At 35.3% G+C, this 17400-nt stretch overlaps 1 protein-coding gene across 2 annotated transcripts in view; it reads right to left on the bottom strand.

The window, feature by feature from the left end:
- LOC125250480 (ephrin type-B receptor 1-B) overlaps nt 1-17400 on the bottom strand; it is a 300085-nt gene that overhangs the window by 23409 nt on the left and 259276 nt on the right. For both annotated transcript variants that reach the window (XM_048163076.1, XM_048163077.1), the window contains exons 8-10: nt 14580-14688; nt 10653-10717; nt 2306-2491 (exon numbers count right to left, since the gene is read on the bottom strand). In XM_048163076.1, the coding sequence (XP_048019033.1) occupies nt 2306-2491; nt 10653-10717; nt 14580-14688 (360 nt within the window). The remainder of the gene's footprint in view (nt 1-2305; nt 2492-10652; nt 10718-14579; nt 14689-17400) is intronic.

Raw genomic sequence — 17400 nt, 5'->3', positions numbered from 1 at the left:
CTTTCAAATAGCTTGCTTACAATAAAAATGCTGACTGGAAAAATGACAAAAATGTTTGTTACTTCATTCCTGAATGAATCGAATGAATAAATGACTCAATAACTTACTAATTTAGACATTTACCACCTAGTGGCAGGTTTGGTTTAATTTCATTAAAAAAAAAGTTTACTCATCCTCATGTCATTTCAAACCTGTATGACTTTTTTCTTTTGCATAACATAAAAGAAGATATCTTGAAGAACGTTGGTAACCAAACTGTTTTGGTTTGTAAATATATCTAAATACCAATTCAAATGCAGCTTCTGAAAAATAAAAAAGCATTGCTGTTGTCGCCTAAAAGTTTGTGTAAAAAATGCATTTCTAAAGCTACTTTTTGTAATGTCTATTCAATGCTTTTCTCATTTAACACAATAATGACTTAATCTTTTGGGGATAATTTCTCAGCCAAATGTTATGTGCAGTTAAATATGAATTAATTCAATTAATTTTAATTGTTTGACAGCCCTAATATATATGTATATATTAGGGGTGACCCTGAATAGTCGACGATTCGAATCTTCGATAGGAGGAGCCTGATTTTGACTACCAATCTCACAGTCGAATCGTCGCAGAGGTGTTATGAGAAGAGATATGGGGGCGCTCAATATCTGATTTTACATAGACATACCGGTTCTTTCCCAATAGGTTAATATACAGCCTATTATTTTAATACTATAAATAAAAATGTGAAAAGAAAGAAGCTTTTAATAAATATTTTAATGTGCGTGAATAAATCCAACCGACAGATGAGCATCTTTACGGCAGGGATTAAATCTTCAACAATGTCTGGGATAAAGTGTACAATTGGATGCACTTTGAAATGGTAAAAGATGATCAAAAAAACATATGATGCAAGTTGTGCCAACAGCTCATGTCCTAGAACTCAACAACGACAAACATTGCGGCGCGCTTCTGCAGGCCAACGAGCTGACTATAGCGCGCTATTTGAAAAGACTCAAACGGACACAGGCAGATCGCGTGAAAGACTGGATTTTTGTCTCTCAATCAGGTAGGGTAGCTACAAGTGATTTCAAACTATTTCAGCCGGATGTAATTTGATTTTTGGATGCTGTTAATGTTTAGCTAAAAAGACTGCCACTCCAGTTTAGCGTTTATTGTCTCTGCAGTTAAAAAGACAAGTTGACAATTCTAGCTTTACTTTCGTTATTTTAATAATTTCTTTAATTTTAATTTATTTATTGATCACTCTGGGTTATTTAATTTAACTATTTCTGGCTTGTGTTTTGAATATAAGTTCCCCTGCACTTCAGGCATTTTGCAGTTTGACTTGATCATATTTCATTTTTTTAATTAGGCTATTTTCATTTATTAGAACGGTATATTCTGTTCTAATTCAATTCTGTAAATTAATGTTTGATAAAAAAAATATATAATTTGTTTTATTAAATTAATTTTTGATTTTTGTTTTTTTGGTGCATCAATGTTGCGCTGTAGATTAGTTAAAGCTTGCTCGCACAGACAATTTGTAATTTGATTTGCCGACATATGAAATGTATGTCTATCTGCAGTGTGGCCTTTCTGCAGTTATTAATATATATATTTTATTGATCCAAAATGTTTTTATTCATTTTCTTCTATATCTTTGAGAGTGTTCTGTAGCCTACATCGTGGCTGTGAATGTTTATCCACATTGCCTTTCATTTGTTTAAAAAAGATAAAATCATTGTCAGTTTCGTCTATCACTTGACAGGCAGTTTGGTCGGTTTATTAGAAAGATGTTTCTCTGTGCTGTGTGTGAAAGAAAATAAAAGTTGTCTTAAGCCGCGGGTAGACTATAGCCAGGCCTTACTTCATTTTCCGTGTCCCGCTCCATCTCGTGCACAGTTCAGCTCGCGAACCTTTCAAAGTCTGTGCGCACTCTCTAGTGGACTGCTCTTGTGGACCTCCCCCCAATGATTCGACTATCAGTCGAATATAGGCAATCGGATTCGAATCGGATTCGACTATGTAAATCTGTAGTCGAGGACACCCCTATATATATATATATATATATATATATATATATATATATATATATATGTGTGTGTGTGTGTATGTGTGTGTACGTGTGTTTTATTTTTTTATTTAATAATTAAGCCATTTAAAACCTTAAATATTCTTGTTTTTATATCTGAAAACTGTTTTGCACTCTAACTGTTATCTCAATAGTATTCAAAATGTCTATGCAATTTTCAAGCTCATAAAACAAAAAACAAATCATTATGTTTTAAGGTCATTCATGCATTTCCACATGCACACCACACACCTGCTCCAATAACTTCTTCAATCTTAACGGTGGAGACGTCTATCTCCTTCGCGAATTCCCTGACGGCTTCATTGGGATCTTCGTAGGTGAAGGGGTCGATGTAGATCTTCATCCCCGGAGAGCCTGGCAAGGTCGGGCAGCCCATGGGCGTGTGGCAGTTGGACAGATCTGGCCTCAAAGTGAGTTCTAGGACACAACAGAATGCCACAGTTCAATGAAATGCTCTGAAGTTTCTTTCGCATGGTGTTATTGAAAGTCTTCATTTCAGTGCAATTGTAAAAACATTACGGTAAATCTATTTCATGATAAAAAAAGAAAGGAGGTCAAGTCTAGGCACATTATTATAAACCAATTCTGTTTTAATGCTTTTATCGAAGCAGTAAATAAACAAAACCAATGTGAGTGGTTAAACGAGAGGCAATCTAAAACCGAGTGGATTTATTTGAAATATGAAAATGATTACCGCAGCCATTGCCTGATGCTGATGACAACAATAGTTTCTCATGAAAAACATTAAAATAAATAGGGTTGTGAATTGATTTTAATAAAAATACTGGGACCAAATGATTTTTATGACATTCAGTTCCACAGTTCCAGTTTGAACATCTGCATTCTAGAATTTCAGCGATGAGTTGTGAGCATGCAGAGTTCTGGCCTAACATACAACACAACACAAAAGTGAAGCATTAAAAGTAGTTCACACAAATCATTTGGACTATTTTTATAATACATTTATGGTGCTTTGGCATCTCTTGACAGTTTCAGCCCACTTTCATTGTAACTGTATGGAAAACATAATTCAAAAGTCTCCCACTGTTTTCAAAGGAAGAAAGAAAATCTTCATATGGGTTCAAAATGCCATTAAAGTGGGTAAATAAAGACAGAATATTTCAATATTCTTGCAGTTTCAAGGTATATCACTTTTTTTGTCTTCACTGGACCTTTATTGTAGCTTATTTTAATACCAAGAGTACAGAGAATATAAAAAAAAACATTGTAAAGAAAAATACAAATTTTACTTTTAAAAATGGTGGTAATCAAATCAATTTATAAAACTAACAATTTAGTTAATGTTAAAGGGGACCTATTATGCCCCTTTTCACAAGATGTAATATAAGTCTCTGGTCTCCCCCGAATGTGTCTTTGAAGTTTCAGCTCAAAATCCCCCACAGATCATTTATTATAACTTGTCAAATGTGCCCCTATTTGGGTGTGAGCAAAAACACACAGTTTTTGTGTGTGTCCATTTACATGCAAATGAGCTGCTGCTCCCAGCCAGTTTCCAAAAAAGGCCGGAGCTTTAACAGCTCGCGCTTCGGTTGCTCAACAACAACAAAGCTGGAGAATCTCACGCAGCCAGAATGACAAGTAAGTAACGGTGTTCAGCCTTACATTGTTCAAACCAGAGTCTGACACTGATGGAGAGACTCAGGAAGAAGTTACAACTTTTAGAATGCATCTGGACATTTCTGAATGGATAGTGGATACATTTATGTAGTTGCTGTGAAGTTGTTAGCATGTGCCGTCATGTTAATCTTTTGTGCAAAACCAAATGGACGCCCACTATACATAGTGTACCTGTTTGCCAAACAGAGCCATACGCACCAGGCACCAGGATGTTTATGATTGCTATCAAATGCTGTGAATGGTCCAATATTTTTTGCAACATATCGCTCGGACAGAAAAGCTCCTTTTTTAGCAATCAAGCTTGCCACGGTCAACTTGTAGGCTATCCAAGCTAACAAGACTGTAAATAGTGCTCATCTGTGCAGCCAATGACAGAACAGTTAGCATGCTTTGCCTGAACTACTGCCATGGCCTTAGAACTGGTACACTGCTTTCATTTGCGAAAACAAAATGTCAATGTCGTGGGTGAAAACGTATAGATTAAGGGGCGGTAACATTATATGGTCCCCTTCCTACGTCACAAGGGGAGTGAAATCTGAGTGGGTCATTTTTTCTTCACATGCTTGCAGAGAAAGGCTTACCAAAACAAACTTACTAGGTTGTCCTTTTTCACGTTGTCTGGGTTGGTAGATGCACCGGGGACCCAATTACGGAAAAAGTCAGATTTTCATGATATGTCCCCTTTAAAACGTGTAATAATTGTAATAAATGTAATAATTCCGTTTTATTTTTTGGAAAGTTTACTGTTTAAATTAAAACCTGTATGAAAACGTGAGATATTCCTTTAAAATAATGTTTAACAGCCCTAATTTTGTTTTATTCATCCAAAAATGGCCAAATTCCATAATGTTTTGCTTTATACAGTAAGTTCAATTTGTGACTGGATTTGTTTTCCACATCACAGAAATCATAGGGCTCTACATGGTATTTGCACTATTGTGGGTTATTCATTGTTAACCATTAGTAAGAAGGGCCCCTCTCAATACACTATAATATATTATTTATTTATGTATTATTTGTAAGTACTGCTTTTATTTAGTATGCAGTTAGCACCGTTTACTGCCTCAAAAGTGCTAAAGAATCATTAGTGGAATTGATAAGTGCAACTGAAACAGGAATCAGAATCTTTAATCTCCAATCTTTAGAAATAAATCTAACCTCTAATTCCAGCTTTTACATTGTTTATTCTCTTTCTTTCTTCCTTTTTCTTTCCATTAAAAAAACATTATGGATTCATAGCTGCTGACATCATTAAACAGCAGTGGAACACAAGACAGTTGCAGTGAATCTCTCTCTCTCTCTCTCTCTGCTTCTCCAATAGAGCAGAATCAAATTCTCTTCTGCCTTTATCCCCCACAGGACCTCATAAACAGATAACGCAGACACGCTATCAAACCGCTCTTCATGGCAGAAGATGAAACTTCATGTGTAAACATCAGTATGTGTGTGTGTGTGTGTGTGAGCAAGAGAGGATGCAAAAAGTAATCTCAGAGAATCAGAGAGAACCAGCAACCCACACAAATAAAACAAACATTAAACGAGCTCTAAAAGGAGGTGTTCATATCCGCTGTCCAATAAGAAAGAGACCCAAAAGCAGGTGTGCAAGCTGATGCAATCACACTGAAAGACACAGTCACTAACGTCTGCTTCAGAAGAGGTGAGCGCCGACTCGGACGCTGGAGGGTGGAGAGACCAGGGAATGTCACCCAGTGTGACAGGAAGGCCAAGAGACGTTCAAGTCTTTCGGCACAGTAACAACCCATCCTGCACACACTCTACTGACAGCCCTAGACTCCAGACAACACTGTGAAATGTATCAAGATTCACCCTATTTACCGTCTCAATAAATAATGAAGAATTTTATTATGCATGATTCAACAGTGCATATTATTACAAAGAAGAAATGTCGGTTTTCGTGATCTTGAAAATCATGAAAATATAATAACTTGGATAATAACTGCTGAAATGATTTTTCTTATCAGCTTTTCTTTCTTTTCAATGCCACGTGAGCACACTCTAAAAAATAATGCGTTGGCTCAACAAAAACAAAAACAACAGTTTGCATCAATAAGTCATGACAACTTTGAGTGAATTTACGTTCAACCAACAAGCTACACCGAGTTAGAAGAACTTAATCATTTGTAGCATAATCACAAATGTTTAAGTTGATTACTCAAAAAAATTAGGTCGCTCCAACTACCAGAGTTGTAGCCCTGGAACCAATTCATCTATTTCAGTTAAAATCAACAGCTACCATAGCACATGCTATCATAACTTATTTAACATGTATATTTAATGAACAAATAAAATATTACTTGTCACTTGCATTAGTGCAGTCATTGCTTATAGAGTCAGTGTAGGGATTACGTTCATGTTTCTACTCTTCAGCACAATGGCATCCACAAAAACTTCAATATTAAAGAAGCTCTTTTAAATTTCAAACATAACATCATTAAACAATAACAGGTTTTTCCCTTCAATAAAAACAAATAAATTAACACTTAATTTTAACATTTATTCTCCTTATCCAGTCTTATGCAAAGCATGCTGGGAAATTAGAAATTCACTGCTTAATTTCTGAAGTTCAAGACAATTTCATTAAGTTACTACAACACAATTTAAAATAATAATAATAATAATAATAATAATAATAATAAACAATTAACACAGAAATTTGAGTTTAAATTACAGATGATATTAAGCTGATGTAATGATCATTGAACATTATGTCAACAGAACTCTACAAAATCATGTTTGCAACTTAAAAAGTTAAATTAACTTGCAACCATGCATTTATTTAATAAGCAGCAATAGTTGTTGTTAATAGTGAGAACTGCACCCTAATCTAAAGTGTGACCCAACATTAATATATCCAATCCTATTAATATATCCGGTAACACTTTACAATAAGGTTCATTAGTTAAACATTAGATAATGTATAACTAACATGAACTAACCATGAGAAATACATTTGTTACTGTATTCACTAATCTTTGTTAACATTAGTTAATGAAAATACAGCTGTTCATAGTTTGTTCATTTTAGTTCACAGTGCATTAACTAATGTTAACAAGATTTTAATAATGTATTAGTAAAAGTTGAAATTAACATTAACAAAGACTAATAAATGCTGTATAAGTGCAGTTCATTATTAGTTCATGTTAACTAATATAGCTAACTAATTTTAACTAATGAACCTTATTGTAAAGTGTTACCATATATCCTATCCAATTCAGTGATCAGAAACCAGCGGAGGAAGCATATATGCTCTTATTCCATAACACCGCAAAACTAAGCGCCTTTGAAATGTTGTGTTGTTCTTCAGTGTGTGGAGCACCTGCAGTTCTGCAGATCCTTCTGAAGGATCCTGCAGTTAGAAACGAAACGTTGAAGGTTTATTTTTAACAAGGTCCCTTGTCGTTTCAAAGCTTTACTAACATTTTAAGTGGACATCAGGGGAAAAATGATAAAAGGAATCTATGATATGAACTCTTTAAAATGAAAAAAGTCATGCAGGTCTGTTGAATTATTCATTTCAAACACACACATGCACAGACCTACAGAGTGCTTTAATTTTAGAAACACGGTATTCATCAATAACTCAAATGGCAAACAGTTTATCTCCCCTCATCCTCTGGAGTAATGCAACGTAATGGCTCCACTCGTTTCTTATGGCTGAGAAAGGGAAATAAAAATATATATGTTAATATTTCATAGCCACTTGATCTGAGCGTGCCTGGAACACCAACTGCTCTGCCACTCCACTGAACCGCAGTCCCGCAGGAGACAGAGAATTAAGAGAGAGAGACCAGAATGCATCACTTCTACATGGACCTGAGCAGGAGGACACTAAAAACTCTGTTGAATACTTCCCTACTGTAAAGTCTGTGAAAAACAGCATGCCAAAAGAATAGTGTGTCCAAATACAAAGCAGTAGGTGAAAAGTAACCAGATGACCTACTACTTCTGCCAAGATTCTGAAGTGGGCATTTGATGGACACTTTACTATCCCATGAGGCCACGGGAGAGGATTTATGAATAGCAGTGAAGCAAAGCAACTGGAGTTGGTAGTTCACATGACAGTAACAACATGGCGGATGTTGTACTGAATTCTGATCATGAGTTTTCTGTAGTCTTTCCCGTCCAGTATCTCCTTTTATTTTGAATGTTGTTAATCTTACTTTGTGAATAGGAACATCTTAATACACTTCATGCACACTGCAAACGTCTGACCCCTGGACTGTGTAATCGCATTGTTTCTGAGCTTTGAAAGAACTGCCGTCTCTGATGCGTCATAATACATAAAAGGATCTGTCTCAGGTTAAGAAGCTTGGAGAATATCAGCCCATTTGTGCTCTTATGCGGAGCATCTGACACAGCGTAAGCATATTTAGATCAGATTAGTTGCATCTCACTGATCTCTCAGGTGAGAGATGATTTTTTTTTTCTCTCTCTCTGGTATTAAAAAGCCATGCGTTATGAAGCGTACTCCATTATGACCCTGCCACATTATTGCTGCCTCACTACTGCAAGGTTCTATTACGTTTTAAATCAATATTTTACACAAAACCATATTTCCATTTTATGTCCAGCATTCATTTTTCTCCATTCACAGCAATTTAAGTCTTTCAGCTCCTTAGGGTGCTCATTATAGAGAGAGAGAGAGAAAGAGAGAGAGCGAGAGCGAGAGGTGGGCGTTCCATTTCTAACCAGGTTCCAGCTTAGTGACTAGCAGAACAGCACTGGTTGTGACTCAGCAAAATAAAGGTACAGAAATAGCTGTGATACAACAGACAAAAATGGAAATTTACGACAACATGGAGCATTCAATTTCACACTTCACATTATTACAGTAATGCTGCAATTACATGGAAGAAAGGATTATAACAAAAAAGTTTTGTACTACAGTGACACTTCTGTATTGTTAATTAGGCTGTTTACAAATTATATATAATAAAAATACTGGAAGAACGACAGAAGGAACAACAGAATGATGGATGGATGGATGGATGGATATAGCAACAGATACTATCTATCTAGATAGATAGATAGATAGATAGATAGATAGATAGATGTGAACAACAGAATGATGGATGGATGGATGGATGGATGGATGAATAAAGTCAAGTCAAGTCAAGGCAAGCTTTATTGTCATTTCGCTACATGTGTGGACATACAGTGGAACAAAATGTTGTTTAATGATGGATGGATGGATGGATGGATGGATGGATGGATGGATGGATGAAGTCAAGTCAAGTCAAGTCAAGTCAAGTCAAGGCGAGCTTTATTGTCATTTCGCTACATGTGTGGACATACAGTAGAATGAAATGTCATTTAATGATGGATGGATGGATGGACAGATGGATACAGCAACAGATAAACAGACAACGTCAGTATATACGGGGAATTTTATATGGTTGCAATATGAATAAAGTGTCTTCTAAATTAATAAATGTAAAAGTAGTTACTAAAACAGTTCATTTTATTTTATTTTAATATTTTAATATTTCTTTGATTTGTTTTCTTTGATTTGCAAAACGTTCATATTTATATTTTTTATTTCTATATCATTTAATGTTTACATATTTAATATATAATATATTGAAATAAAATATATTTAATGCTTTAAATAATTTTATTATTTATATCTAGTATAAAATAAATACATTTAATATATTATATATTAATTAATATGTTTTATTTGAAATGTTGTATAAAACACTTGCTATATAAATTAAATTTACACAGAATTAAAATTTAATTCATATTCTGTATTTTGCATTATATAAACTCAAAGTCAACTCAACTCAAGTTTACTGTGTTTCTTTACTGTGACATATAGTTGAATACACTCACACAGTCATACAAAAATACTGAAACTGAAGTATTTAATGGATGTGAGGTCACTGTTCTTCATTTTAATGGTCATTAATAATTGTAAACCATCAAATATATATAAAAAAAAAGCTAAAATTGAAAATCTGCACTATGGTACACTAGTTTTCATCCAAACACCATAGAGATTAATAAATGTCAAAAAAGAAATATATAACACTCCTTCTTGGAATATTAATATATTACGATTTTACAATACTAACAATAAATGTAGTAATTATTTACTTTTTTAGTAGAAACTATGATTCCATTTTTGTAAAAGACAGTCTGTCCTTGGTGCTGGAGGCAATTCTTTAATGTCCTGCTGGATTAAGTTTGAAAGTCCTGATGAAGTTCACTTGTGTATGCAGACACCAACTTCCAGCACCTTAAATAACTTTTAATAATGCTAATGTTAGGAAACCCAAGGATGTCTGTGACATTTTCGCCAATTATATTCATAGTCGAGAGTCCTTCTCTTTGTTTTAGCTCATATGCATTGACATTCAAGACTGAATAAATTCTGATACAGTAATTATCCGAATATTTCTCCTGACAACGAGATCATGTTCTCACAGTCTCAGTTCTGTTGTTTTTTCTTCTTTCTAAATTGTCTGTTTGATGTGCAAGTCTGCCTGTCACATCATTTGTTTACTTTTTCGTCTGCACTTATGTTAATTAAATTTGGTTTCGCAGATCGCCCACCGAATCCTCTGAGAGGTTGCTTACATGAGACAGAGAGATAGAGAGAGTTCTCACTTCCTAATGAGCCTGAAGCTTCTTGCAGGGCTATGGGATGTATACTGGTAGGAAAAGCTTTTTAGTGTCAGCTTCTAAAAAGTGCACAGGCCTGGAGCGATCCCTCGTTCCTTTCCTCCGTTACACCGCATCCCCCGGCATTTCCTGTAACCTCACATCTCTAGCCTTCTGTTTTCCTCTCTGTTTGCTTTCGCTCATATTTAAAACCTGTTTCAGGATGGGTTTGCCCCAGAGAAAGGGGCTGAGCATAAAACAAAGATGTCCGCCAGCGTTAACGGCCTCAGAATAGTAGGAGGGGTCTGCTCACCTCTGCCAGTGCTGTAGTGCTGGAGTTTGTCACTGTACACGGCCTCCTTATTGTAAGCTCGTTTCCTATGAGAGAAAAAGGGGGGGAGAAAATAAAATTTAAACATATAGTTATTAAATTAATCTGGATTTGCTCGGCTGGCTGAAACATAAGGGTCGTAGTGTCACATTATGAGTGTTTTACACATTTATTAGTCGTTTTAAGTAGGGCAGAGGTATTTTTTTGGCAACCAATGTTCTTCTGAGAATAGTTGTTATTGGTGGTCTGGTATTGTCAAGGACACATGAAGGAAGTAATGTCTGGACCAAATGGCAGTAAAGATGAGCCACCTACTCAGTCAGGAAGATTGACATGTCAAGTGAACAATTACAGTTTGCTTTGCTTTTGTGTGTCATTTAGGAGCTTTATATTCAATATTTGATATCACAATAATAGAGAAAAATACTTTTTTAAAGGTGTTGTGATCCAAATTTCTGTTTGACCAAAAGTAAAGCCTGAAGACAAAACTTTTTGTCAGGTTTTTAGGATATAGTTGTGTCTGGTGGTGTGCAGGGGGCTTTCCGGTCCAATTCCTTTTATTTGTGAATTAAAAGCATGAATTTCTTACTGTTTACAGGAATTGCATCACCTCACCCATTGTTAACATTTCCCTGCAGCAAAAGAACCAACTTATATAAAGACCAATTTATGAGAATGAGGTGATGCTTTTGCTCTGAGGAGAGCTAGTGGCAGTCCTGAGACTGACTCCAACCAATGGGATTTTAAATAAGTATATATCATGGCCACAAATTAACAATTAAGAATTCGCTCTCTCGTTTTAGAAAATTGTGCACATGATTTATTAATTTGTTCCCTCGTTTTAGTAAATTGTGGCCAAATTACACTAATTTGTTATCTCATTTTGATTTAACTAAAACGAGGAAACAAATTATTGCAATGTGGACACAATTTAGTAAATTGAGGGAAAAAAATATTATATTGTGCTCATGATTTACTTAAAGCAAAGGAGCAAATTAGTAAAATGTATTCACCAGTGTTGGGCACGTTACTTTACACAAGTAATTAGTTATAGTTACTAGTTACTTCTCACAAATAGTAACAGAGTTAGTAACTGAGTTACATCATTATAAAAGGAACTAATTTCCAGGGAAAGTAACTATTGCGTTACTTAAAAAAAAAAAAAAAATTAACATGTCAAATAACTTGCATGACCCCAACATTAAGTCTAAAAATAAATTATTCTTGATCCGACTCGTGACTCGTGATCCACTCTTGCTCAAGACATGAAATTTCTCTGTACTCTACTATACGTGTTGGTAGCCATTAAAGAAAACGTAGTTTCATATTTATGTTTGAATAGGCCTATGTTATGTTTTAAATTCACCTATTGGATTATGAAAAGTGAACAGCATAAGTAAGATGCATCATAAGATGCGCAATATATCGGGAGACATGGAGTGGGTCAGACATGATTTTGACCACTTCATTAAGTTTTGTTTTGTAGAAAGCATTTCTTTAAAGTGAATTTCGTTTTGTAAATATCTTAATTTTAATCAATGTTTCATCAACCAATGGCCTGGATTGAATAAATAAGAAGCAAATATAGCAGACAATATAATCATGACATGGAGGCACTGGCGTGAGAACTGGAACACGTCTTACAGGCTAAATGAACTGAAGCTCAGCGTATAGGCTGCTTGCCTCAAAGACATGAGAAATATATCTATAGAAAGCTTGAAATAACTACTTTTTAATTAATTAAAAATGAAAATAGGCTACTCTGATTATGTAATCCAAATGAAATGTGCATTCTCTCTAGGCGTGTCCAGTATAGCCTATGCGGAGATGATGAGGGTCAGCAATGTCAACTTCATCAGCCGACACTGATTCAGAAAACGTTTCTTTATTAATAAACAATTAAAATGTCTCCTTGCTGTTTTTGTCACATTCATAATTATTATTTTTGCCGGTTCTTTATGGGAAGCTTTATGCATGCGCTTGAGTGCTATATAGCCTCTATTAAACGCTCATTATTATGGTTTATTCTCTCCAATATTTAAGAAATTAAATGAATATAAATGTGATTAGTCATCTAATGGCTTAAATGAACAACTACTAGTCGACTAGAAAAAAAACTTATTTCACATATTTTCGATCCAGTTTGAGCTTGCGCTCCACTCGCATACTCACAGACACACACACAGAGCATCGTACATTATTATCAGTTTAAAATTATACTGGTCCCACTTTATATTAAGTGGCCTTAACTACTATGTACTTGCATCAAAAAATAAGTACACTGTACTTATTGGGTTCATATTGAATTGTAAAACACTTTTGCAGCTATTGAGGTGGATACGGGTAAGGTTAGGGAAAGCTTTGGTGGTATGGGTAGGTTTAAGGGTACGGGTAAGGGTTAAGGGATGGGTCAACAGTGTAATTATGAATGTAATTACAGAAATTAATTACAGATGTAATTACGTGCAGGTGTTTTTAAAATATATGTACAATGTAAAAACATGTATGTACACAATAAGTGCATTGTATCAAATGATTAATTTAAATGTAAGTACATAGTAGTCAAGGCCACTTAATATAAAGTGGGTCCATTATACTCGTTACTGAAAAGAGCAACGCCGTTAGTAACGCCGTTTATTTATAATGCCGTTATTCCCATCACTAGTATGCACATGTTAGTAAGTCATGGCCACGTTATACAATTTTTTCCCCCTGCTGCCATGTGCAGCTCTCTGCACACTGGAAATTCCAAAATACTGAAAACAAACGATCAAACAAACAAAAAACATGCTAATATGTACTATGGTGTTAAATATTAACTCTTTTCCTGGCCATTGACGGAATTTTCCGCCATTTATGAAACAACGCTTCCCGACCATTGGCGGAATTTTACGGCTTTTCGTGTTTTCACTGTTATGCGGTGGGGGGCACTATTATGCAACTTCTGAAAGAGTACAGAATCTACGGATCAAAACACAGGCAAAAAGGAGCAGAAACAAGCAATACAATCATTGCTTATGCACATTGTATCTTTAAAAAAAAAAAAAAAAGCTATTTTTTCAGCTTTTTGTTTATAATGTTGCTTTGTTATGAAACTTACCCACATTCAAGTGTTGAAAAAAAAAAAAGAAAGCATGAAGCTAAAAACATTTTGTTTGTTTGTTTGTTTGTTTGTTTGTTTAAAAGCAAAGGCTTTGTTCTTTCTTTTGATGATATTTTGCATGTTCAGATATAACAAAATATTCTGGGGGCTATGAAAATAAAATGTTGTTCTTTTGAACTTTCTATTCATCAGTAAATGTATCATGGTTTCCAAACAATATTAAGCAGCACAACTGTTTTCTGAGGGATCAAAGGTTTGTCATCACAATATAATAATACATTTTGATATATGTTAAATAAATTACATTTTAATATATGTTAAAACAGGAAAAAAAAAAAAAAAAAAAAAAAAAAAAATATATATATATATATATATATATATATATATATATATATATTATATATAATATATATATAAATTGTAATAATATTTCACAATATCACTGTTTTTACTGTATTCTTGATCAAATAAATGCAGCCTGCCTTGGTGAGCATAAGAGACTTCTTTCAAAAACATTAAACAATCTTACTGGCCTCAAACTTCTGATTTTATTACTCATATACATATTATAAATATTAAATATCTGATTTGTCAATGTTTCTGATTGTATCACTGACTAAGTTATTGATACATATTTGTATATGGCTCCAATGCAGATTTGATATATTAAGTTTAAAGTTTCACGTGTGTTTTAGGTAAAAGGATGAAACAGGAACACATTTAGCTAGTCTGAACACGCTCGTGGCTTTCTGTCCTTGCGTGCACACGCAGCAGTCATATGTCTGGCTCCATAATGGCAAACTCACCTGCTACACACTATAGATATGGCCACCAGAGACACGATGAAGACCACTCCAGCCGCGGCTGAGCCCGCAATCAGAGGCAACTGCTCCCTCAGCTCTGATTTATAGTCGTCTAGACAGAGAGAGACAGGATGCATTAGGCTACAGAAATAACTGAAATGGCCACTGCCTATAGAGATGAAACAGGGGATGAAAGAACGTAAACAAAACATTTCAAGAGAACCTATTCAGGGAAGCATGAATAGGAGAATGAAAGAGAGGGGGAGGTGGCACAAAGTCGTATGGAAAAAGCGAAGAATGTAGGAGAATGAAGAATTGTGAGGAGGTGCGAGCTTTGAAAGAAATAGAGGAGAAGGGAGAGAGAGGGATAATAGAGTGATACTATGATACAAAAGGAAGCGCTGAAAACACGGCGGTCAGGTAATACTAATGCCTAGCGCTGACAGATGTCAACTGAGAAAGAGTGATGGAAAAGGATAGATGGAATAAAAGGAGGGAAGGAAAAACACTTAAGGTACACAGCCGAATGACAGCGACTAGTGAAGTGTGAGTGAGTGAAGTGCATGGCCCATCAGCACAGCTAATCTCACCGTCACAGTCTAAAAACAACAAAGAGGATGGAATGTTCTTTGTCGATGTTTAAACACAGCCAAACCCTTGACCAGCTCACACACATGAAACATCTGTGTCTTTGTATGCTAAGCTACAAGCTTCTCCTGATTTTAAAGGGGACCAAGTATGCACCTTTTTACAAGATGTAATAAAAGTCTCTGATGTCCCCAGAATGTGTCTGTGAAATTTCAGCTCAAAATACCCCACAGATCATTTATTATACCATGTTGTAAATGCCCATTTTTGAGTGGAAGGAAAAACATGCTTTTTTCGTGCATGTATCTTTAAATGCAAATGAGCTGCTGCTCCCCACCCCGCTTTCCAGAAGTGGGCAGAGCCTGAAAAGCTCATGTCTGGGATACTCTGCCAAAAACTAAAACATGAGTTTTAGTTCTCTTTCATGTCTTTTTGCACTTAAACTGTCAAATACGCACAAGGTTATGTAAAAAAACACACAAAGATCACATAAACACAGTCGGTTATGTCGGTGAACGTAAACAGCAGGGAAATAAATCATATGTGCATATTAGATCTGTGTATTGAAGTGAAAGCAGCGTAAATGCAATACCTACTGTTATATATGCTGTTAATATGAATCAAACAACAAAAGAAAAACAGAAAATAACTCACTGCTCTTGACTGAATAACTTCAGTAGCTTTAATAAGAATACATTTCTTACTTGAATGCTGCTGTTAAATGAACTGGCGACGAGATAAACATAGAAGACTGTATAGCTCACTCAGGGCGGGGTCTATGCTAACAGGGCAGAGTCCGTCAGCAGTCGTGGGCGGGGCCTAAGCAATGTGATGTCACATTGCTAGAATTTGCAGATGGCTTGTTCTGAGACACTGCTTATGATTCATGGAGATTAAAAGAAAGAGGAGTGGGTGGATTTTTATCATTATAGGGTGGTTGTGTACACACACTGCCGGCACACATCTATGTTCAAACACCATGTAAAGGTGAATTTTGCATAATCCCCTTTAAGTAGCTAAATTTCAGCTACTCTTCATATAATAGTTAGCTACAGTACAAACTAACAAAATGTGGCTAGCTACAGGAAGCTATGTAAACAAAGAGAAAGAGAGAAAGAGAATATCACTGAGAGAAAGAGCAAGACAGCTGGGGGGAGAAACAAGAGAAAGCATGATGAATAGAGCAAAAGAGACTGATATGCATCATTATTTGTCATTACGTGTGCGAAAAACAGATCTAATCTCTTGAAAAAGCTGCTAGAAAAACTAAAAAACTAAATAAAAATAAAATAAAATAGTGGTTACTTATGAACTGCATTGCTTTTTACGTAAACTTGCTGCATGCCAGTCACATTTTGAACATTACCAATCAAAAGTTTGGGGTTAGTAGGACTGTTTAGCATTAAATTGATCAAAAGTAAGTAAATATTTTACATTGTTATAAAAGAATTACATTTTAAATCCATTCTTTTGATCCATTCATTGATCTTTCAACATTGATAATAATAAGAAATGCTTCTTGAGCAGCAAATCAGCATATTATAATAATTTCTGAAGGATCATGTGACACTGATGACTGGAGTAACGATGCTGAAAATTCAGCTTTGCATCACAGGAATGAATTAAAATCTATTAATATAGAAAACGGTTATTTTAAATTGCAACTATATTTCACTATTTTACTGTTTTACTGCATTTTTGATCAAATAAATGCAGCTTTTGTGAACATTAGAGACTTATTTCAAAAACATTAAAAAAATCTCACCGACCCCAAACTTTGAATTGTAAACAATCAAACTAGACAGCAGGGCATTTTGCGGTCACTAAGACTTTCCACAAATAATGTATGCATGTTTTCTTTGAATGAGGGTGTATTAAATATGCATGACTGTGTAAGCGTGTGTGTCATAACGTACTAGATTTTAACAATCGCACTGATGGTCGTTTCTAGCATGCTGGCTAAATTCATAATGGCCAACAGGAAGTAGAGCAGTCTCTGTGAGCACTGGGCTTAAACACACCTCATTTAACAGAATCATTTCTTCGTCATTACACCTGGCTGTCAAAACGAGAGAGAGAGCGAGACTCCGGGGAGAGCATGTGTTGTGATTCTAGAGAAGGTGTGTGTGCGTGAGGTGGACTTCTCTCCCCCGTGATTGGTGCTAATTGTCGTAACGAATGTCGTGCCATGGCAGAATGCCAGTGGATGTACCGTTAGCTGGCGCGGTGCGAACGC

This window comes from Megalobrama amblycephala, linkage group LG17 (assembly GCF_018812025.1).
Source record: "Megalobrama amblycephala isolate DHTTF-2021 linkage group LG17, ASM1881202v1, whole genome shotgun sequence".
NCBI lineage: Eukaryota > Metazoa > Chordata > Actinopteri > Cypriniformes > Xenocyprididae > Megalobrama > Megalobrama amblycephala.
This window is presented reverse-complemented; position numbering and strand designations above follow the sequence as displayed.